Source organism: Castanea sativa, chromosome 12 (genome assembly GCF_040712315.1).
Source record: "Castanea sativa cultivar Marrone di Chiusa Pesio chromosome 12, ASM4071231v1".
Lineage (NCBI taxonomy): Eukaryota > Viridiplantae > Streptophyta > Magnoliopsida > Fagales > Fagaceae > Castanea > Castanea sativa.
In genome coordinates, this window is record NC_134024.1 from 25,981,777 (window position 1) to 26,005,805 (window position 24,029).

At 34.0% G+C, this 24,029-nt stretch overlaps 2 protein-coding genes and 1 non-coding gene across 4 annotated transcripts; all 3 read right to left on the reverse strand.

The window, feature by feature from the left end:
* Positions 1 to 1,951: 1,951 nt before the first annotated feature.
* On the reverse strand, positions 1,952 to 4,149 carry LOC142619147 (pentatricopeptide repeat-containing protein At1g43980, mitochondrial). Its single transcript, XM_075792221.1, has one exon. It carries the CDS (start codon positions 3,937 to 3,939, stop codon positions 2,026 to 2,028), a length of 1,914 nt encoding a protein of 637 aa, XP_075648336.1. The 5' UTR covers positions 3,940 to 4,149; the 3' UTR covers positions 1,952 to 2,025.
* Positions 4,150 to 8,120: 3,971 nt separating this feature from the next.
* LOC142621349 (putative pentatricopeptide repeat-containing protein At1g77010, mitochondrial) lies at positions 8,121 to 15,353 on the reverse strand. 2 transcript variants are annotated; one of them, XM_075794669.1, is made up of 3 exons: positions 15,172 to 15,353; positions 9,657 to 12,409; positions 8,121 to 8,425 (listed from the first exon to the last, which is right to left on the reverse strand). In XM_075794669.1, the coding sequence occupies exon 2, from the start codon at positions 12,321 to 12,323 to the stop codon at positions 10,278 to 10,280; it is 2,046 nt and encodes a 681-aa protein (XP_075650784.1). In that variant the 5' UTR covers positions 12,324 to 12,409; positions 15,172 to 15,353; the 3' UTR covers positions 8,121 to 8,425; positions 9,657 to 10,277. The 2 variants fall into 2 exon arrangements, with proteins under 2 accessions (XP_075650784.1, XP_075650785.1); XM_075794670.1 differs by having other exon boundaries at positions 10,153 to 12,409; positions 15,172 to 15,311.
* On the reverse strand, positions 15,310 to 15,380 carry TRNAG-GCC (transfer RNA glycine (anticodon GCC)). The gene has a single exon. It is a non-coding gene; the product is annotated as a tRNA-Gly (tRNA).
* Between the last annotated feature and the right edge of the window lie 8,649 nt (positions 15,381 to 24,029).

Genomic DNA, 24,029 nt, shown 5'->3' on the forward strand with positions numbered 1-24,029 from the left:
AAATTATAACAATAAATCCACCAGCACCCGTCTCAATTAGGGTTTCATAATGCCAAAAATTATCCTAGTTGTATTGAGTGCTTCAGGAATCAAATTTAAAACTTTGATCATGCAAGTACTACTTGAAGTATTATTTGATAGAGCAAGTTAATCTTAGATGGATCAAATAATCCATCTATCTAACTTAATTCTTATGTTAAAATTGCCTTCTCTACACGATATACAAGGCCGTTCAATACTTACATTCTAGATATTCTCATATCAAAAACTCTTCTTCTTTTTTTGATAAGTAATAAAAATATATTATTAAAAGAAGGAAAGAGTCACTAGCATTTACAGGAAGTATACATTAGGGAAAACGTACAAATCAGGAGCATAAAGAGCAAAAGTCCAAAAACCCATGAACAGAAAATAAATCACGAACTGAAGTGAAAGAATGACATCCTAACAATGCAGCCCAATCCAGAAGAGTCTTGAAGAAGAAAATTTTGAAATCTGAAACTGTTTTCTCCAAGTCGTCAAAATGCAAGTTATTCCACTCCTGCCAAATGCACCACATCAAACAATGAGGGACAAAAACTCTAATTCATGATACTTAGATCATCTGTACAAAGAATATTTGTGAGATTGAATATCATATTATGTCATTTGCTAAAATTCAGAATATCAAATAATCTTATTGATAATGGTGACAAAAACTTTTATGGCAAGACCCAAATGGGAGAAATTATGAAAGAATGAAAGCTTCAAAATCTATAACAACAAATGACAAGTATAATACAGGAAAATTTGGCGATAGCTAATGAAGCACTAACCCATATTGTTTGTTCCATTTTTTTTGGGGGTAAGACAAACTGCAACATGAAAGACAAAGCTACAAATTCCGTAGATAACTTATCATGACCGGAGTTTAACAGATTCATAAGGAACCGAATCTTCACATCAATAGCAATTACTAGAATGGTTCATACCCACCAGACTGATAACAAAATCTGTGGTAAATTGGTTTTACATGTTTATTGTTTGAAGTAGAACACTTGATATTTTCCTTGAGAATACTAGCTCTTATCATGCTTAGCATAAATGAATTAGGGGCTTCAGTAGAAAGTATCCATCAACCCGAAGCTATCATCTGATAGAGCAAGAAAATCAAATGGAAGATACCATATGCAGTAAATTCAAATGTAAGTACCTCATCTGTTGTGAGATTTCTTGTATTCAAGAATGATTTATGGCCTACTATGAAGGCCAGAATCAGCTGGATTTATACAAAAAGTATCAAATCATTTAAAGTCCAATGTTCATTGCCTTTCTTGCCTCTATGGAATGATTACCAACTTCCAAATATTGCAAGTCCTGTCCCAACTGGGCAAAGGAGCCCAGAACATGAACATTTTATGGATCTTCGGTTAATAATCCACAAGAAGGAATTTCAATGATGTTTAGAAGATTGACCTAGGCATCAGTCCGAAACTTTAGTGCCCCACCTTGAAGTGAATTGATTCTTTCAAGTTTCAACTATAAATCCATCCGTCTCTTCATTCCTTTTCTGACTACTGTTGTTACTATTCATTCAAGGCATAGACTCGCTTGCAACTTCTTTGTATCCTGAGAAACATAAGAACTTAAGATAGGTCTAGACCAGAGTCATGCCTCCTTTAGAATTTTTTTCATTTCAGGTGAGTACTTTCAAACTATAGCTTGATTTCAAGCATTTTAGAAATCAATTACCAGAAGTTCAAGGCATGATGCCAAAAATGACTTTTTTTCTTATATTTTATCTCTATCAACCAAAGTCATTTGGATGACAAAATAAGATGTTAATGTATTAGTGTATACAGAAACAGAAGCAATTTCAACTGCTAAGACAATTTTAAAAACTGAACGTTTGGTTAGTTTATATGATGCCAGAAAAACAATTCCACAATGATTGCTGTACACATTGATCTTCTAAAACCTAGCATTCAACAAATATGGCAACATTAAGGTAAAATGAACTCAAACAGGATTATATCAATAACTATATCAGTTAATGTATACATGAAGATCAGAATAATCTTTATCCTCCATCTCCCCAATCAATAATCTCAACACCAAATAAATGTCTTCACCTCCATGATGCAGTACTTGGTCTGCGTTAAACATATATATATGGTTTTTTATCCCAATCCAACTGCAGCCAGTGACCTTCTTGACAAGTTTATGTTTCATGGAATTTCTTACTCGAACTATACTCTCCCATCTGCCCCTCATCTCATATGCCAGAGACAATACCAAGTAAGGTAGAGATGACTGTGGCTCCAACTCCATCATCCTCTCTGCAACTCTTTCAGTGAGTTTCAAGTCTCCATGAATCAAGCTAGTGTGAAGAATTGATCCCCATATGACAAAACTAGGTTCATAAGGCATTGCATCTATAACATCTATTGCTTCTTTAATTTTACCAGCTCGACTCAATAACTCCACTATGCAAGCATAATGCTCATCCCCAGGTACAACTCCATATTCCTTCTCCATTGAAGAAAAAATAATCATTCCTTCATCAACAAAACTCCCATAATTGCAAGCCATAAGCACTCCAGCCAGAGTTGTTCGATCTGGTTTAGGACCTCCCTGAACTAGTTCCTTAAAAATTTCTAGTGCCTCATACACTCTACCATTGTTAGTCAAACCCAAAATCATAGTGTTCCAAGATATCAGGTCTCGTACGCCCATATTGGTAAAAATTTTCATAGCATAATCAATCAAGCCAACCTTAGAATAGTTTTCCACAAGTGCATTAGCAACAACTGCATCTGACTCAAAACCCAATTTAACAACCAAAGCATGAATTTGACTCCCCTGCTCTGTTGGTAACAAAGTGGAAACAGTACTTAGAACACTGCTTAGTGTGAACTCAGTTGGCCTGAGGTTCTCCCTCATTGTCAGCAGAAAGAGTTGCATGGCATCCTCCACAAAACTGTGTGCTGCATGGCTTGAAATTATGGAATTGCTAAGGGCTGAATCCCATTGATCTAGTTCTTTAAAGGGCTGGATTAAATCCTCCAATCTGTTGCATTTAGAAAACAGATCAATAACAGCACTTAATACAATGCTATTAGAAATAAATCCCATCTTGACGCAGAGAGCGAAAATTTGCTTACCCTTTTCCAAATTTTGCAACTTCGAACAGACACTAATGACTGTCGACATAGTAAACTGATCGGGCGAATGCCCTGTGGTTCTCATCAAACAGAACTGGTCTAGTGCCAATTCTCTGTACCCAGACCTATGACAACTCAAAATCAAAGTGTTCCAAGAGATTAAATCCAACTCCTCCATGGTAGAAAACACACCAAAAGCATAATCAAGAAGTTTAAGCTTCCCATACATATCAATTAATGAATTCCCAAGCACCACATTTGATAAATTCAGACCACTACGAACTATGTAACCATGGATCTGCTTACCATGATGAGCACACGACACAAGCAACATTACAATCGACAACGTGAACCCACTTGGTCTAACACCAGCCTTTTGCATCTCCATAAAAATTCCCAACGCATAATCAACAAACCCGCGCGAAACATAACCCGAAATCATGGTGTTCCAGCTAACGACGTCTCTCACAGGCATTTCATCAAACAAACAACCTGCCCTTTCAACGTGGCCATATCTAAACAAACCCTTAAGACAAATATTCCAAGATATACAATTCTTGTCAGAAATACCATCAAACACTTTCAAGGCATCATTGACTGTGCCATGCTGAGAGTATAAGTCAAGACAGCGATTACCCAGAAAAGTATGGCTATCAAACCCAACTTTTATCAACTGGGCATGAATGGTTTTGGCAAAAGTTAAAGACTTTAGTGAAAAACAGTGGTCTATGAGGTTAGAGTAATAGGAGAGCGAAGTTCTGTGAGGACCTTGAACTTGCTTTAGAAATGGGTACATGCAAATGCTGTTTGTTGGTACTAAAAACCATTGAATGAAAAGAATAAACCATACCCATGAACTAAGCGTATAAACGTACACATAATATAAGATTTTGGCTTTGGTTCTTCTTCTTCTTCTTCTTCTTCTAGTACCATATGGCACAGAAACAAATTTTAACTGTCAATATATAAACAGTGGTTTTATGTGAACTCCTTCTTCAACGGTAATTCCCCCCACCGCAAGCAAATGGATTGGTACCTCCAGTTGCTTATTATCAGTATGGTCAAGTGACCAATACATAGTCACCACGTCAGCACAAATATTGTTTTTCTTTTCTTTTCCTTTTGCCCTTTTGCTTTAAATTTCTTCTTTCACACACACACACATATATATCTTTTCTGTTTTTTTTTTCTTCCCCAAACCATCCATGTCAATCTCTTCTCTATGTAATTGAAATAGAATATTTTTTATTTCAAATTTTCACTTTTTGTCTTTAAATGCTTCTTTTAGATGTTTGATCTTTTTTCTTGAAAATGTTATGGAAAACATTATGAAAATTTTGGGTAAGATGGAAAACTTTAATGACAATAGATTTGGTTTCAATTTTCCTATGTATTATTGTAAGAGTTAGCTAATATATTATGGTCATTTTTGTTAAATAATACTTTATAAAAACATTTGAAAAAATAGTAATTGAAAGAGCACAAAATTAGGCGGTCCAAGCCCACTAAAAATAGTGATATTGGAATTCCTAAACCCGACCTAAAACAATAGAGATTTGTATAGAGAGTGGGATGAACAAGCATGAGCTTTGCCTAGAGGACACAAGTAGAAAAAGAAAGATTAAAGGCTCAAGGTTTTAATAGATAAAGGGTTCTTTCCATTATTGCCCAATGTCAATGTTCTTAATAGTTACAAGTATTGTTCACTCTTTCTCTCAGTTACAATGCTCTTTGTGAGTTCTTTTCTTTAATTCTTGTTGCCCCACCCCCCCCCCCCACCTTTATCTAGGAGCCTTTTTCATTTATATATTCCATGGCTTCTTGAATCCCAACCCTCCATCTGTAATTTTCCCAAACCTTCTTAAGGCACCTGTCCCTTTATACTTCTTGTAAAGGTGGTGGCAGGAGCTGTTGAGTTATGGATCCACTATTCAGGTCATTTCTTCATTAATGCAGCTGATAAAGTTATTGCCCATTATTTAATGTGGAGGATCAGGTGAGACATTTACAAGAAACTTCCTACAAAAACTCCATTCAACCCCTGAAACACCCTTCTCCACCCCTTATATCTCCTAAGGATGCTCTGTCACTTCCCATTCCATTTTTGGACCACCTCACTCCTCAGACCACGGACGCTCCTTCCCTATGAACAACTAAAAGCTACAACTGTGCTTCACATCTTCGGTGTTTAGATCCCCACAGTATTGTTTTGAAAATTATTTTGAGAAATCACCTATTTTAAATCTCTTTTGATTCCTGCATTTAACTCATCTTTTGAAGAGATGAGTTTCAGAGTCTCAAAAGATGAGTCTCATGTTGAAAGAGTTTTAAAAAAAAATGATTATATTTCCAAATAATTTTAAAGCAGGCATAATTAATATTTAAAAAAAAAAATTGAAATAGTATTATTTAATAGAAATGGCCGATATGTTATTATACCATTTTTGCATGACAAAAATTATGTCAAATTATCATTTTATTTGTCAAATCTTTTTAGTGATTTATAAGATTCATTTATAAGATTTCATGCAATGAACTTCTCAACCAAAAGAATTAAGAGATCTTTAGGCTTGCCTTGATGAAGTGAAAATGTCTCTTAAGGCTCGCCTTGATGAAGTGAAGATGAAACTCCAATCGGCTCCAGTGCCTACCTAAAATGCTATTTGATTATACCCCTTAAGTGTTATTTACATTCTAAGGACAAGGTTGGACTACACTACAACATTTCAATTCATACCATTGTCCAATCTCCAATGTATGAGCATGAAGCCTTTGGAAAGTGGCATGGTCCTTTTTGTGTACATGTATGGATGGAACATGGAAAAAGAAATTGAGGAATCAATACGGCATAATTGGGTCTAAACCAAAATTCTTAAACTTTTGAATAAAGTGGTGTTTCTGTATATTATATTACAGCCTCAATTGGAGTCTCTCCAATATCTATTATCTCCCTAACACTGTTCTCTTAAAGCAGAACAAATGCTTATCTTTGTGATGAATTACCTTCCATGGTCAACAATAAAAATTATGCTTCTTGATTAATATCTAAAAATTTGATGTGGTGTTGTGAACTGAGAAATAAAAGATAGTGTAGTCAATTCGAGATGACTAATCTCCTGAACTTGAGAGAGGAAATAGACATTTTTTTATTAATTTTCTGCTTGCTTCATTCATAATTCCTACGTACATAAATACTAGTGAGTAAATAAGCTTCATCACAACCAAGTCCTAAAACATAGGATCCAACTCCTACTTAAATTTAAATACAAATTGAAATTAAATCTTAATCCTCATCCTAATCTACTGCATAATTTTATTAGAATTCTATTCAAATTCAAACTACTTCAACTACTTCAAAATTATTTGCCATTTGGCCTTGGGACACAACATTCCCTTCCCCTTCAGATGAATCTTGTCCTCACATTGATTAACACTGGCTCACATTGATTGGAGAATACTCGGCCTCGGATTTTGAAGTGTTGAAGGAAAATTATGACCATGGAGACTTGCACCAATTCTTTAACCATTTCTGTGAGCACTAGAAACAAGCATATCTTGCTTTTCATACCCTTGAACTTATCAGGAATGACAAATTCAATGTGTGGGATTGAGATCGGCTCATTTGAATTCATGAAAAGATCCCTTTGAACAATCTTTTCCACTTCATTGAACCTTTGATCTTCAAACTCAATTTTTGTAGAAAGTGCACCCTCCAACATATTACTTTCTTGAATTGTTGGTGGTTCTTTGATCACCAACACTTGAATTGTTGGTTCTTGAATATTTGATTCTTGAACGGGTTGGACAAGATTTTCAAATGGTTTTTCCATAGGAACCTCCATTAATACTTCATTGATTGGTATTCGAAATCGATCTTGCAGGGCACATATGAACTCCACCCAATCTGTACATAATCTCATTGCCTCTAAGGTTTGAAACCAATAATGTGCCTCTCCTTCCATGTAATATGAGGCAATGGAAACCATATCATTTGATGGTGTGTTGTTAAAAGCGAAGAATTTGTAGACCTTACAAAGCCATGAAAAAGGGTCTCCACCTTTGAATTTTGGTATCTCCATCAATTTCCTTTGAGTCAACATGATGGCTTGATAAGGTTTTTTTTTTTTTTTTTTTTTTGTGTGTGCTGCACGTGGAAACTTGTTTGAATGGCTTGATGAGTACTCTGTGAGTTGAGTTTTGGATTATGGTGGGCACAAGGATTTTTTTTTTTTGGCTTATGGTATTTAGTGGATGGCTATAGGTTGATGTACTGTGGGTTTGAAAATAATATTTTGTGTGTTGATATTGGTGTTGGCTGGATGTGGGTTTTTGTGTTGAGAAGGGTGAGTTTGGTTGCTTGTTGAGATGCGGTGATATTTCAAATGGATCAAAATGCTCTGATACCACATGTTATGAACTGGAAAATTAAAAAGATAACTTAGTCGATTCGAGGTGACTAGCCTCCTGAACTTGAGATGGATAATAGAGTTTTTGGTTTAATTTCTACTTGCTTCATTCATAATTCCTACGTACATAAATATTAGTGAGTAGATAAGCTTCACCACAACCAAGTCCTAAAACATAGGATCCAACTCCTACTTAAATTTAAATACAAATTGAAATTAAATCTTAATCCTCATCCTAATCTACTGCATAATTTTATTAGAATTCTATTCAAATTCAAACTACTTCAACTACTTCAGAATTATTTGTCATTTGGCTTGGGGACACAACATGTGGCCTATTAGCAACCCTCTCTTTGTAAGAACAAAGTGGAGTTACTGGAGGATTATGTTTGACAAAAGCTTTTGGAGCGTAGGCATTCCCATGAAAAAGCTAATAGGTGAAATTTAATCTTTATTTCTTCTTTTTTTCCCCTATGAAATGGCTAATTGGTTTGAGAGCAAGGATGGAACCTGGCTCTCCGCTTAATAACGCATCTAGCTGAGTAATGCATATAATGAAGTGCCTAAAATACATGGAAGAGCACTTTGTCAAAGTTTACATTAACAAGTTTATTCAACACGATAGTTACATATTTGGGTCTTGTTCTTCTCAAGACATGATTTTTCATAAAGTTTATGGGTCTGGTCAGAATGATTTCTATGAAAGTCAAGTTTCTAACAAAGTTTTTGTTCTTTCCTTGAATTTGGTTGGTCAGTGTCGCCATCTATATTGTGTCCTTAACAGTTTCCTCGCCTTTCTAATTGCCTCCACGGAATATCTCTCTGCCTTCATAGGATAAGACACATGAATTCTGCACCAAATCCTTGGATTCTAACCTGGACAACGCAAACATAAAATGCCTTCAGACATTCAAGTTCTACTATATCAGAATTATGGAAAAACTTCCTTCACAAAAGTATATTAAAACGCATAAAATCATCTAAAATGTACATGTTAAACAAAGGGAGCTACGAACAATAAATGTACATAAACAGAAAATTATCAATTACACCTTTTAACCTTCAAACAGGAGTAACTTTCCTACTTTTCTTTAAGATGTGGATTTATCACCATCTATAATAACAGTAAAAAAATATTAGAAGGGCACTGCCTAACCACATCCAATAAACATGTCATGTTCTCTAATCCAATTGCTTACACTGCAGGGATATTCTACATGACTATACAATCATGGTCACTGGACATAGAGGAAAACTGCTTGGGTAATTTAAGAACTAAAATAAGCCATGCACACATCCTCTTTGTAACAGATTCAATGCATCCACTGCATATACCAAACAAAAACCAGTGTAATAAGGATTTATATGTATTTCTACAACGGTTGCTGTGAACACAAGTAATGTATAGACAATGGCAATGACAATAATCATCTATTATGTGGCAGCTAAAATTAGTAAAACCACATGGTAGTTAAATATTTTATTGAGACTTTGAACAAACTTGTTATATATATATATAACAACTACAACAACAACGACAACAACAGAGTTTTAGTCATAAATATTTTGGGGTCAGCTGCATGTATTATTTCCTCCATTCTATTCTATTCTATTCTATCTGGAGCCATATTCTCTATTACTTTCCTAATTGACATGCCTTTTTTATACCTATAAAGGAAAAAAAAAAGGATAATTGGATGAAACTTATAACATTTTAAACTCCACCTCAAAAAGAATATTACCAATTTATCATACATAAGAGATATAGTTTGTAATAGGCAACTGCTCAAACCATTGTGTACACACTAAAATAAATAGCCAAGTATCTAGTGTTTTGATATAAACTCAAATTCCCACTTCCAAAACAACTAAATATTAACCCAAACTAAATCAAGCTGAAGTTGTCAAAGAGAGAGAGGACCTGTGATGGGAATTAAAACACCAAAACACATAAGCCAGAATGGATAAGTCAAAAACAGCAAAATGCATCAGCCTAAAACAGAGTTGCGACTTGCAAGAAAGAATCAGAAATCCACTGTAGACATTGCAAAAAGAATTTAAAAATCCAAGAAAAGAAGATAATTTAAGAAATAGAGAGAGTAATCACCTTTTTGAACGGGAAGGAGACATGCAATGGGAGTAATAGCTTTATGAAAAAGAAGATGAAAGAGGAAGAAGAATTAGAGCAAGAGTAATGGTAGGGTGAGCAATGATGAGGAAGGGGAAGAAGTCAAAAAAGGGAGAGGAAAGGTTGCAATGGTAAGCTGGGGAATGGAATAACCACGAATTGAAGAAGGCAAAATTTTATTTGCTAGTGGTTAGAGGCTTGGGATGAACTGTAGACCCAGACATCCTGAGTTTGAACCCCACTAGGAGTTCCCCTAGAGTGATACACAGTTCTAGTAGGCGGAGTTAAGTATCTGTAGTTTACTCCCCAAGGATGGGTCCAAAGGGCCCTGCTTTGGTGAGGTTCCACGTCATCAAAAAAAAATTTATTAGTAGTGACGTGGCACCACAAGAGCTTAGCAAATCAATTGTTAATCCTCTATAATATATTGTATAGATGTCACAATCAACTTATGCCTACATTAGAAGGAAATCACCTCTTCTAGCCTACTGGTGACCAAGTTGCTTAAAGCAAGACACACTCCAAGAGTAGCACATTTTCTCCCCTATGAAACCATGTGTCCCTTGATTCAAGGGTTATGCTGCCATTAAAGTTTCTTGTTCAACAATCAGCCCAACTGCAACCAGGATTCTTTTGTATTTGCTTGTCTCTCATCAAATTTCTAATTTGTGCTGATCTTTCCCAGTCTCCAGAGTTGGCAAATACGCTCGATAACTGCACATAAGCACCTGAGTTCTCAGGATCAAGCTTTATAATTCTCTCTGCCACCTTCTTCCCAAGAGTCTTATCCCCATGAGCCACACAGCCTCTCAACACTGATGACCACATGCTTGCATCAGCCTCAAAAGGCATATGTTCTATAAGATTCATTGCTTCCTCAAGGCGACCAGCACGAGCAAAAAGATCAACCACGCAAGAGTAATGTTCAATCCCTGGATCAATATGATAGTATGATTTCATTGCATAAAACCATTTATGTCCCTCCTCAACTAGCCCACAATGATCACAAGCAGATAGAACTGCCATAAATGTAATATCAGTGGGTCTAACACCAACTTGCCTCATCTCAGCGAACAGATTCAATGCTTCAATTCCATAACCATTTGTAGCATAACCCATCAACATTGCATTCCAAGAAATTTCATCAAATTTTATCATTCCATCAAAAAGTTTTCGCCCATCGTCAATAAAACCACACTTGCAGTAAAGATCAACAAGAGAGGTACAAATGATCTGATCAGACTCAAGCCCGATGACAGTAGCTCTAGCAAAAAGCTGTTTGCCAAGTTCAAGTGAAGAGATGCTGGCACACGCACTGATTGCACTGGCCAAGCTAAACTTGTCCATTCTCAATTTCAACCTACTCATGTCAGACAGTAGATCTAATGCTTCAATTGCACACCCATTTTGACTAAGAGCTACTATCATTGAATTCCATGATATCAGGCTTTTGTTTGGCATCATTTTGAAAATGCATTTTGCATCTTCAATTTTTCCACAATTAGAATACACTGTTATCATAGAATTAAGCAAGATTGTGTCCCAGTATTTGAGCTCACTAAATAATTTGCATGCATCATAAGGGCTTCCACACTTGGAGTATGCATCAACTAGAGCACTAGCAACTATGACATCATCAATTAACCCAACTTTATAGCCATAAGTATGCATTTGTTTACTATGTCCAAGGGTACCTAAGTTACTGCTGGCACTCAAAACACTTGCAAGTGTGGAGGAGTCTTCCTGGACTCCATTTCCCCGCATCAGATTGAAGAAAATCAACGCTTCAATTTCCTCATTATTATAAACATATCCAGAAATTATTGAATTCCATAACACAACACACGGATCACTTTTGCTATCAAATATTCTTCTTGCATCATTCATTCTACCACAATTTGCATACCCTGAAATCAATGCCGATAGAGAGAAGTCATCCGGTTCCTTCAACATATTCAGAGCATGATTTGCACTATCTGGATCACCACACTTCCCATACATATGAATTAGAGAACTACTCAAGACCGAATCACATTCCACCTCATCAATGAAAATGTGAGCATGTATTTGCTTGCCACAATCAAGAGCTTCCAAATCACTACAAGCGCCAATAACTGTTGCCAAAACAAATGTATCGCGATATGATACTTCAGAAGGGTCTGAACTCAAATCCATAAAGAGCTTCATGGCTTCTCTTGCATACCCATTTTGAGCATAACAATGAATCATCGAATTCCATGCAACCGCATTCCTCTTTGGCATATCATTAAACAAACTCCGAGCAATTTGTAGCTCACCAGCTTTTGCAAACCCTGAAACCACAACATTCCATGAGTATTCATTCTTGTGGGGCATGGAATCAAACAACTGCAGTGACCTCTTCTTGTTCCCTGATTTCATGTATCCCTCTATTATAGTATTCCAAGAGAAACAATTTCTCTCAGGCATATCCTTGAACACTTTCCACGCGTCGCTCAAGCTGCCGCAGCGCACGTACATCTGTATAAGGCGGTTTCCAAATGTGAGAGCAGAGTTTATGAGGCCCTTTTTGAGAAAGAGGAGGTGGACCTGTCTTCCCTGATGAATCCAACGGTGGGTGTTACAGGATTGGAGTAGGCTGGCCAGGGAATGCAAATCAAGATCCATTTTGTAATGAAGACTGGTTCACATACAGTGGACAGTATCCAGAACAGGGTCACATCACATTCACCCTTGAATATGCATTTCCACATCTGCAACATAGGAAATTAAAAAATCAACAAGGCAACCAAGTAAGGTTTGCAAATCCAAACACTCCACTCAGGCCACCATCATATCAGATAGAGCAATCAACAATTCTTTCAGAAAATCACCCCAATCCAAACATAGAACTTCTCCTTTGACCATCATTCCATGATCTTTTAATCCATCCTTTATATCTACCACCCAATTCCTTTTTTTCCCCCAATTAAGGGTTCAGTGGCGACGCCACTCAGTAGCCAGGGTGTTCCTAGGAACACCCTGGCTTGAATTTTTTTTTTTTATATATAATAATTTATTTATTTTTTATTTATTTACCCTTAAAAAAAAAAAAAAAAAAACACCCTCAAGCAATATTAGGAACACCCTCAAAATTTTTATGCCAAACAAATTTTGAACTAAAAGGCATGCAGAGGCAGGGGTGTGTGCACACATGAGGTGTAAGTTTACGCACAGTGGAGTGTGTGCTAGACTCCTAATAGTTAGTAAAAAAAAATGAATGAAGCAACTAAACACCAATAATTAATAATTTAATTAACTAATACATTATAAAAGACAAACAAATTAAATTATGTTAAACTAAACAAAAATTAATAATTTTATAATTTAATAATTAATGAAACAACAATACAACAAATTATAGTTTATAAAAGACAAACAAATTTATGAAACAACTAAACAACAATAATTAATAATTTGATTAATATTTCAAATGAACTTATAGTTTATTGTACCAGTACCTTTGTTCATTAATTTCTTTTCTTTTTTTTTTCTTTTTATATTTTTTTTCTTTTGAGGTTTTTCGGTGTGCAAAATGCAAATTTGTTTTGGTTTTAAGATTTTTTTTTTTAAGTATAAACTTCATGCTTGCCAAATTTTGAATTGCGGCCAATATTTACCGAAATGTCCCGAAACACCCGAAATAGACCGAAATGACCCAAAATTTTTTCAAAGTGAAATAGGATCACCCTGAACAAAATTCCTAGAGTCGCCACTGTAAGGGTTTCAAGAATTAAGAGAGCTTCTGACCCAACCTTCATATTTTCAAAATTCTCTGTTCCCAATTCTGAAGCAGTCATTTTCCAACGGACTTAAATTGTAAAATTTGTGAAAAGCACTTAAAGCTCCCAAATAACTTTAATGCGATATAACAATTATTCATCAAATGGTGATGCTTAAAAAGTTCAGCAACAGGAAGAAGAAACATATTTTGAGCTTATTAAACATACTTTCATTTCTTTAATTAATTTTCAAATTCAGTACCAAAATATTAGTTCAAGAGGACTTGACCCACTCAAGCTATTCTTCATGCTCATAACACCCACTGTGAGAAAGTGTAGGCAAACTGTTATTCCAAATTCATTAGAACTTCAAGACACCACAATGCTCATAATAAAGGAGCACATATACAAACAAGTAATCCACATGACACAATTTTCGCTATAGTATATAAACCAATGGACAAGCTTTCTTTTTCTTTTCTTTTTTTGGCATTTGAGCATGTACTTATAACTCAAATTAGTTTGTATGAAAATTATAATGCTCTTCGAAAACAAAGTTAGAACTTCATTAGATAAGATAATGCATCATATCAATCAGAGCATTTTACCAACTATAGTAGCAGAGCAGTATGATAGTTGCAACCTTTGAAATAGAAAGCACAGGGTCCTTATAAGCAACTGAATAAATAGAATTTATATGGTGAAAGTCAAACATAAGGAAAATTATGAGTCATATATATCACATGTATGCATGCATGCATCAACACAAACATGCACACACTCAAGAGTAAGACATGGTTATATAAGCTTGGATCAATGATTGCCCTATAGTTACAATGAGGTTCCACTGCCTTTCTAACTTCAATATAAGAGTCCCAAAAGTTGACTATAAAATGATTACAGATTGCATTAGCACTTAAATCTAATAAAACCTGCCATTTCACGAAGGAGAGGAGGGGAAGTAGACATCTTATCACGAAAAGAGCACTTCAGAATGGAAGCTACTAGCTTGCTATTGGACTTTCATGAACATTCATATATCAAAACTATGTCCAAAGAACAACAAATCAAAATCCAACTTATTTTCGTGTAATTTCACTATGTACGCATCATCAATGCTATAGCACTTACCTTAGATCCAATTCAAGCAAAACTGATATTACCATGACAAACTGGCTCCAGATTCTTAATACATAATTCGTCCGAGAAATATAAATTTTCATAACCCCCCAAGGCCCCAACTAACCCAATACCAAAATCAAGCAAAATTAGCATCACCATTCAAAAAAATCCAATGCCAAAGTCCATCAAAATTAACATTTTCACAACAAAGGGCACAAAACGTTAAGCCAAATTCTCAAAAATAAGCTTAGCATACATTATTACAGCAAAAAGCTCAAAATTCCAATTATTGCAAGCACCAAAAGGAGCAAAAATTAACATCACAAGAACTAAAAGGAAAAAGTTGCTAATTCCCAAAGCTCCAATTAGACACATTAACCAGAGTCAAGCAGTCGCAGAATCAACATTACTACAAAAAAAAAAAAAAAAAAAAAAAAAAACACTCAGAAATCTGGATAGTCCCAATCAACACTATACCAAAATACAAACAGAATTAATTTAAACCAAAACTAAAAGAATCTAATTTCAATGAATCAAACGAAAACCCAGTACAAAATTACTTTTTTTTTTTTTTAATAAGAAGATGGGACGAATTTATGGTAAACAGAAAGGCAAAAAAAAAAAGGTTCTACCTTCCAATCGGCGGCAAAGAACTTTGTGGAGAGCAGTTGTTGAACATAACTCGACGCTGTTTCGCGGCGCAATACTTTGGGAGCTGAGAGTGGAAGAAGGGTGTAAGACGTGAGATGGAATTGTGAACCAAAAAAGTTTGCACCAGCCGGGAATCGAACCCGGGTCTGTACCGTGGCAGGGTACTATTCTACCACTAGACCACTGGTGCTTTATTTTATGCGGTTTTGAGGTTTCTGCCGCCGATTGGAAAGTAGCACTTTTTTTTTTTTTTTTAATTTATACTCCAGTATTTCAGAAACCAAACACAGCCAGGCCAACATGAATGAATATAATGTAGGCCTAAATACACTTTTAGTCTTTATATTTTGACCGAATTTTTATTTTGGTCTTTACATTTTATTTTTATCATTTTTAGTCCCTAAACCAATTAACGCGTGATGTTTAAGTCCTTACCGTCACCCAACTAACAGAAAATGCTGACGTGGTTAACGGAAGCACTGTTTGCACAGTAAATACTGACGTGTTCATTAAAATAATATTAAAAATGCTGACGTGGCACTGACGTACTAACATGGTAATTAAAATATTATTAAAATTTAAAAAAAAAACCTTAAATCTAATTTAATTTTAAAAATAAAATTACTTATCATTAATAATTTTAATAAGAACATTACATCCTGTTCTTCTTGTTCTTCCCAATCAAACCCAGCAACAAGAACTCAAACTCAGATTACAAGAACACAAACCCAGCAATGACTCAAACCCAGATTACAACAACACAAACCAAAAAAGAAAGAAAAAAAAACAGAGATTAAACACAAACACAGACCCAAATCACAACAATACAAATGAAAAAAAAAAAATAGAGATCAAAAAATTTATTCACGTTCTTCAACTTGTTCTTCATTTAATAGCATGACCCACAAGACAAACCCCAGCAAGACCCAAACAGAATGACCGATCTGACTGATCTGAAGAAGAGCGCCGCCGCTTCGGTGGTGGAGGTGGACTCATTGGGATCTGAAGAAGAGCGCCGCCGCAAGATCCATCCCTGTCCACCAAAACCCCAAGCCGCCACTCCAAAATCACCCTAAGCCGCCATCCTTATCTTCTTTGCCTTCGCCTACTACTGTTCACCAACGCCGCCACCCTAGGCAGTAGCTCCCAAACCCACACATCCCTCTCTAATTCTCTTGCCTTCGTCCACTCTTTCTCTTTTCTGTCTAATCTAAAGGGCCAGTAAGAGAGGAAAAGAAAGCCCACTCTCTCTCTTCACGATCTAATATGAAGGGTCAATAAGAGAGGTAAAGAGAGAGGGTGAGTTAAAGAGAGAGTCTGAACTTAAACCAGTTTGGAGAGAAAGGGCTTAAGACAGTGGGTTGGGATTTTGATCTAGGTTTGTGGGGTTTCAAAAGTTTTTTTTTTTTTTTTTTTAATTTTGTGTCTAAAAACTGGTATATTTAATTTTGTGAAAAGAGAGAAGAAGGAATTGACAAAGTCGCAAAGTGGGAAGAAGAAGAAAAATAAAGAAGAAAAAGAAACTAGGGACGAACATAACATAACAGATCTAAGTTCCCCATTTTTTTTGTTTTTAATTATGTTTTTTTGTTTTTTATAATTTTTAAAATTGGTAAATTTATTTTTTAAGGTTAGATACTGATGTGGAAGCTGACGTAGATGGACACGTCAGCATTTTTAATATTATTTTAATGAACACGTCAGTATTTGCTGTGCAAATAGTGCTTCTGTTAGCCACGTCAGCATTTTCTGTTAGTTGGGTGACGGTAAGGACTTAAACGTCACGCGTTAATTGGTTTAGGAACTAAAAGTGGTAAAAATAAAATGTAGGGACCAAAATAGAAATCGGGTCAAAATGTATGGATTAAAAGTGCATTTACGCCTATAATGTAAGTAAGTATTAACATAAAGGATCTAGACTAGCTGGAAAAACCAGATTTTTTCAGGGTTTGAACCTACCACTTAAGAATCCAATCAAAACTCATGAAAATACCAAAAAAACAGCAAAATCCATGCCAAATCAACCAAACCTATACTAATATGAACAGATTGATATCCAAAAAAATTATCCCAAACTCATCAAAATCACGAAATCCAAAAATTGGAGAAATAGCAAATCATAAAAGAACAAACCTTGAGTTCGGTGCGGCGGCGCCAACTCCAGAGACCACGTGTGGAGCTCCGGTGCTAACTACTAAAAGGAGAGGAGGAATCTGATTTGGGGTTTGTTTGAGACTATCGTGTAGTTTGAGGATTGAAGGTTTATGTGAGCTGTGATTGTGTGTATTAAAATGTATTGGCTTTTCATTAAAAGGCTTATGCGGCGCTTTATTATTGGTGGCATAATAGAACAAACCATTCTATTCACAGAAAACTATTAGTCAAATGTTAACATGTTAAAGCTTGCTCAGAAACTCTGCTATTTTTTTATATATATAAAAATTAATAATTTGAATTTGTTATAAATTTGGATTACTATATTTTTCAATTACAAAATTATTTAGCAGTATGATGAGTATTATGCGAGGGAGAAAGGTTAATAATTTTAATATTTGATACAAGCACATAACATTTATCACACCCCTAACTATTTTTGTGATTAAAAAATGTAGTAATTCAAATTTTTAACATATTCAAATTATTAACTTTGTAAACAATGTCTTCTATAATGGTAAACAGTGGCATTAATTTAAAACGAATAAAACATGAAAAAAAAACCTATATATCATAATTCTTATTGAAGCTACAATGTCTTCTTTTATATTAAAAAAAATTAATGGTATAAATTATAATAAAAAAAACATTATATGATCATTTTTTTGGAGTTATTAAAAAGAAGCAAACAATGACATAATTTTTTTTTTTTTAAAGACTTAAAATTTTAGGTTGGCATACCTTCTTCATATGAATGATCATGCCAGCTTTAAGAAACTCCTTCTGTTAAAAAACTTGTAAACATGTGAGTCTCTTTACTAAAAGACGGTGTTGTTATATATATTGGAAAACAAATCTAAAAAAAAAAAAGTAATGGTATAAATTTAAAAAAAAAAAAAAAACACGTTATATGATTTTTTTAGAGTTATTAAAAAGAAGTAAACAATAACATAATTTCTTTAAAAAAAAGCTTTAAATTTTTAGGTTGACACACCTTCTTTATATGAATGATCATGCTGCTTTATAAGAAAATCCTTCTACCAAAAACTTGTAAACTTGTGAGTTTGTTTATCAAAAGACAGTGTTGTTATATATATCGGAAAAAAAATCCAAAGGAAGAAGCAAAAAAAAAAAATTCCAAAGGTGAAAAAGGACAGAGAAGTTTATTGATATCAAATGAGGATGTTAGAAAATTTTCAGATTGACATACCTAAAAATTTTAGGTTGACATACCTTTTCCTAGATGAATGGTTGTGTTGTTTCTGTCATAAAATTCTTTGATAAGGTGGTTGCTAATGGTTTTGAATTTGGATGATAACTAATGACACGGTTTAATAACTTGAGAGATAGAGTTTATAATTTTATTTTATTTTTAAAAACAACAACAACGTGAGAGGGGGAGGAAGAGAAATTAAACGTGGAGAGAAAAAAAAAAAAAAAAAAAAAAAAAAAAAAAAAAAAAAAAAACATGAGAGAGTGGGAGAAAAAAAAAATTGTAGCTAAAATTGAGGAGTTTTTAATTTGGGTGATAACTTAGAAACTTGAGATATATGTTTAACAAAAAAAAAAAAAAAGAAAAAAAAAAAAAAAGGCAACGTGATATATCATATATGTTAGAGATAGACTTTATAAAAAAAAAATTTTAAAATGAAAAAATATGAGAGGGGGAGGGAGAAAAAAAAAAGAAGAAGAAGAAGCTATTAGAGTATATTTTTTTAAACGTGGATAGGAAAAAAAAACAACTTGAGAGAGTGGAAGAAAAGAAAAAGTTGTAGCTGAAATTGAGAAGTTTTTAATTTGGATGATAACTACTTTAGAAACTGGAGATATATGTTTAACAAAAAAAAAAGGTGATAATGGGGAAATTTAAAATTGTTGGGTAGAAGTTTGGAGTTGTATGAGAGTAAAATGTGGGTGTATGTTTTTTTTTTTTTTTTTTTGTAATTATGGTAGATGTGTTTGGTTTTTTGATCGGTACATAGTATGTGTTTTTACAAAGAAATGTATGTTTTAATTTTTTTTTTTTAAATGGATAAAGTAATTTGAAAACCACAAAGAGAGTGCTCTTATTTTGTAGGCAATGTTTACGTAAGAGTTAAAGAAATATTTTTACTAAATTTTTCTCCTACTTAAACATAGGTTGTAGGGGTATTTTGGAATAAAAAAAATTCGGTCCAAATAGGAAAAGTTCCTTAAATAGTAGTATAGAAGATTTCAACTGTTTAGAAGCTGAAAATTGTAGTTTGAATATTTCTTCCTATATTATGAAGCAATTTATTATGGTAATCATATCTCAAAAGTTTAGGCTACATGAATGCAATTCATATTTAGTTAAATCCGTTACTATAAAACTACTTTAACATATATTTTGATAAATACTAATAATTTTAGAAGACAGAATAACTCTCATTCTTAATCTCCTCTTTCAAAGGCTTGTTCTAGCTACTTTATTCTTCTGGTAATGTATGCAAGATTATGTGCTCTCCTAACGAAGGGAACGATGTGGATCTCTTGTAAAATTAATAATAATAATAATAAATTAATTTTTTGATAGGTAATAATGATAATAAATTAATAATAATAATAATAATTATTATTATTATTATTATTATTATTATTATTATTTATTATAAGTAGATGGGGTGCCCCATGGATGTGTTAGATTACTAATTATTCCAAAAGTTTAAACTATTGGAATATAGTAAATTTAATAATTTAACCAATACAATTTTAACACTCCCCCTCACATGTGAGGATACGTGAGGCTCAACAATTGGGATTTTAAATGGGAGGTAAAGTGGAGGAGACATGGATCAAACTCAAAACCTCCTACTATGATACCATGTCAAATTACAAATTGTCCCAAAAGTTTAAGTTATTAGGATATGGTAAATTTGATCATTTAGCCAATACAATTTTAACCACATGTCACTGAGACCAACTACCTATTTTCCAAACAATATGAATTTTTCCTAAGCCTATGATATCTACCTAACCAATTGTGACTCCAAAAGTTCTTACATGTTGGCACATTAAGCAGTCCATTTTACGTGATTAGTGAAAAAGTTCAACCCATCATCATTATGTTTAAGAATACAGTGGTAATGATACAGAAGACATTAAGTCCTCATACCACAATAAGCAAACTAAGAGTATGATAATTGGTGAATGACAAATGAATGTCGTCGCACTCGGAAAACTAATTTATAGGTTGAAAGTTTCAGGTCTCAGATTTTCAAATAGGAGGCCATATTAAAGTCGAAAATTGCATAAGAAATTTTAAAGCAAACCTTATTTTAGGTTCTTGCACCTATTGGAACTGGTTCTCAAAACTTTTTTTTCTACACAACAGTGCTATTTAGATTCTAGAGAAGAAGATCTGTACCCCCATTTAAGATAGAGAATTGTAAGCTTAAAAAAGGTAAAGGGAAAAACAAAGTGAATATAAATAATCTTCTTAGCTAATGGCACAAAAATGAGGGAGATTATAGTATCATACTCATGAAAAAAAAAAAAACAGAGAGACACACCCCAAGAACTAATATTTCCATTTTTAAGTTTAGAGAAAAAATGATAGCAAAGCTATAGTTCATTGCTTTGTTAAATCTCTCTCTAAAACAATTATCTACCAAAACGTACAAAGTAATCCACAATTGCAAACTGAATTTATACTAAGGGTCTGTTTGGATAGAACTTATTGCTGAAAACTGAAAATACTGTAGCAAAATAATTTTAAAATGTGTGAATAGTACCATGGAACCTATTTTTAATGAAAAAGTTACTGAAAAGTGAAATTTGTAGGTCCATGAACAGTGCACGAATGCACTGTTCACGAAAGACTTGGTCAACAACTGCGGCTGAAAAAAAAAAAAAAAAGGCTGAAAACGCTGAAACGCAAAACGCAGCCCTTTTCAGTTGAATCCAAACGCCCTCTAAGAAAGAAGCTGTAAACTTAAACTAAGTATTGAAATGTTTTCTAAATTTACACAATCTTGTTGTACTCTATAAAAATTAGTAATTTTGATCAATGTTCTCCAAAAAATGAACAAACACAAAAGGCCTGATTGCACATGTTAAAGTTCAAAACCTTCAAACCTTCCATAACTAATGAAACACTCAAAGCTCCAGACTTTCAATTTTCTCAATGCCACACTCTTCACCCATGAACACCAACAACCTCAAAACCTTCAAACCTTCCAAATCCACAATTTTGCATAATAAAAAAAAAAAGCGAGGAAAAGATGGGAAAAACATGATCAAAGCACCTCACCTGTGTGAACTAGGAATGAAGCTCGATGATTGGAGCGGAGTTGTAGAGCCGCTAATAGTGTGGCTTAGTCATGGGTAGGAAAGAGAGGACGAAGTTCTAATTTCTAGGTTTTGGTTTTGGCCCTTTTAGCGAAGGGTTTAGCGTATCACATATGGCCCGAGTTTAAGAGGTAATTTTCAGGCTAGCATGCATTTGGGAGACAATAGTTTTAGTTAGCATGCATTAGAAACGATTCAGTCTAGTAACATCTCGAGTTTTATTGGCTTGAGTTCAATATGAAACTCGAATCTCAAATACTTGAGTTCCACTTGTTGATCTGGAGGTTTTTTGCCACATAGATCTCGAGTCTTATAGACTCGAGTTTTTAAAAAGTAAACCCGAGTCTATAGGACTCGATTTCTATAGATGAAGATCAAGGAGATAAAAGAAGAAGAATAAAGGAATAGAGGACCAAATTAGATCCAGAATAGAGGACCAGAAGAAGAAGAAGAAGAAGAACTGAGGACTAGATCGGGTAAGAAGATGAAGAATTAGATCTGGAAGGAAGAAGAAAAGAACTGAGGAAGAAGAAGAAGAGGTATGTTCAGGTCTATTTGTGGAATGTGGAGAATGGGGAACTTGAGTTTTAAATACTCGATTTTCAAGTGGATTTTTTTTTCCACATTAGACAACCATCACATGCAACTCAAGTCTTAAAAACTTGAGTTCAACCTTTGAACTCAAATTTTAGAGTCTCGAGATGCAAGTTTGCTACATAGTTTTGCAAACATTACAACTAATTAAAATATTTCAAAAATAATGTTAAATGCAAAAAAAATTCCTAGGTTTAAATAAAACAATTAAATAAAAATAAATAAATGTTAGGATTTGTGCCTTTAAATCCTATTGTATGATGCTATGTATGATATTATGTATAACATTATGTATGACATGATGTATGACTTAATATTGTGTTTGATAAAGTTATTTTAGGATTTGTGCCCTTAAATCCTATTGTATGATGCTATGTATGATATTATGTATGACATGATGTATGACTTAATATTGTGATTGATAAAGTTATTTTATTATTATCTAAAATAATGGTAACATGAATATGGGACATTATCATATAGTCCATAAGATGCATTGTATGTGATTTATGTGAAAAGTCACAGAAGATGTAAATCACAAGTTCTTTGTAAACTCAGAATTTATAGTTTGTAGTCGGTGATGAAATTGGGCATTTCATCTGCGAAAACTATAACGTGTCAACTAAGATGATTTGTCTTGATCATGGAAGTTGTGACTTCTAGTTGATATGTTGATATGTTTTAAGAGTTAAGACATATTGAACAGGACCGCTGTGAGATTTATTATTCTCATAATGACTGTCAAATGAATAATAAATCTCACGACTTCTATTTGCATGAACTCTTAATCCTGAGAGAATAATAGACCTGATCATGAGGTGTGGGTTGCTTTGATATATTAGGAGTGAGATCTAAAGTGACGGTCAAAACCTCAGTATGTTGGGCAGCCACATTTAGTGTTGATGAAACATATATTCTCAAGATAGAATTCATAGTCTCTTGATGGAGATATAAAATATTCCATTGAGATAAGTTTAATGGGTTCAATTATTCAGAGAGTTAGGCCTAACCACTTTAGTCAGAAATTGCTAAAGTATATATTTATGAAATTGGATTTCATAAATATATAATGAATAACTTTAAAGAATTAAACCGGGTACTCAAGGATAAGATGTAGTAATTTACAAAGTGACAGTCTATATTTATGACTTTGTGTTACTACGAATATTTTATGAAAGGGTTACGTGTATAATAAAGTCTTGGGATATAATTTATTAATAAGGCTTAGAGTGCAATTATATTTATATAATGGTATTAAATATAATTAATGGTAACTTTGGACTTGTCAAGAATTGACGGAAAAGCCTAAGGCCCATTGGAGCTAGTGTCTTATTGGTCCATTTTGGTCTCACTCCAAGCCACACACTAAAACCCAATTGGAAAGGTCCAATAGGCCAGCCCAATTAGATAATCAGTTAGTTATAAAGGGAGAAACATACAGAATTTTTTTTAAGAGATTAGAAAAGAAAAAGAAACGGTGTGTGAGAGAGTGTGAGACACATTTTCATTCTCCCTTTGAAAAACTGATTGAGAGACCACACGTCTTGGGCGTAAAGTGGAATTGGAGTGAAGATTAAAAGTGTTCCCAAGTGCTTCTAATCTTTGTTTTGAATTTCTCCACACCAAGGTACGCTATCTTGTTCTTAAATTCTGAAATTTACTTTGTGCATGTTATCAATCATGAATGAAATAGATCCTACTTCGTTGCTTCCGCTGTGGGTTTTGCATGAGATACAAAACCAGAATTTTTCCTTCAATTGGTATTAGAGGAAAAATTCTGGTT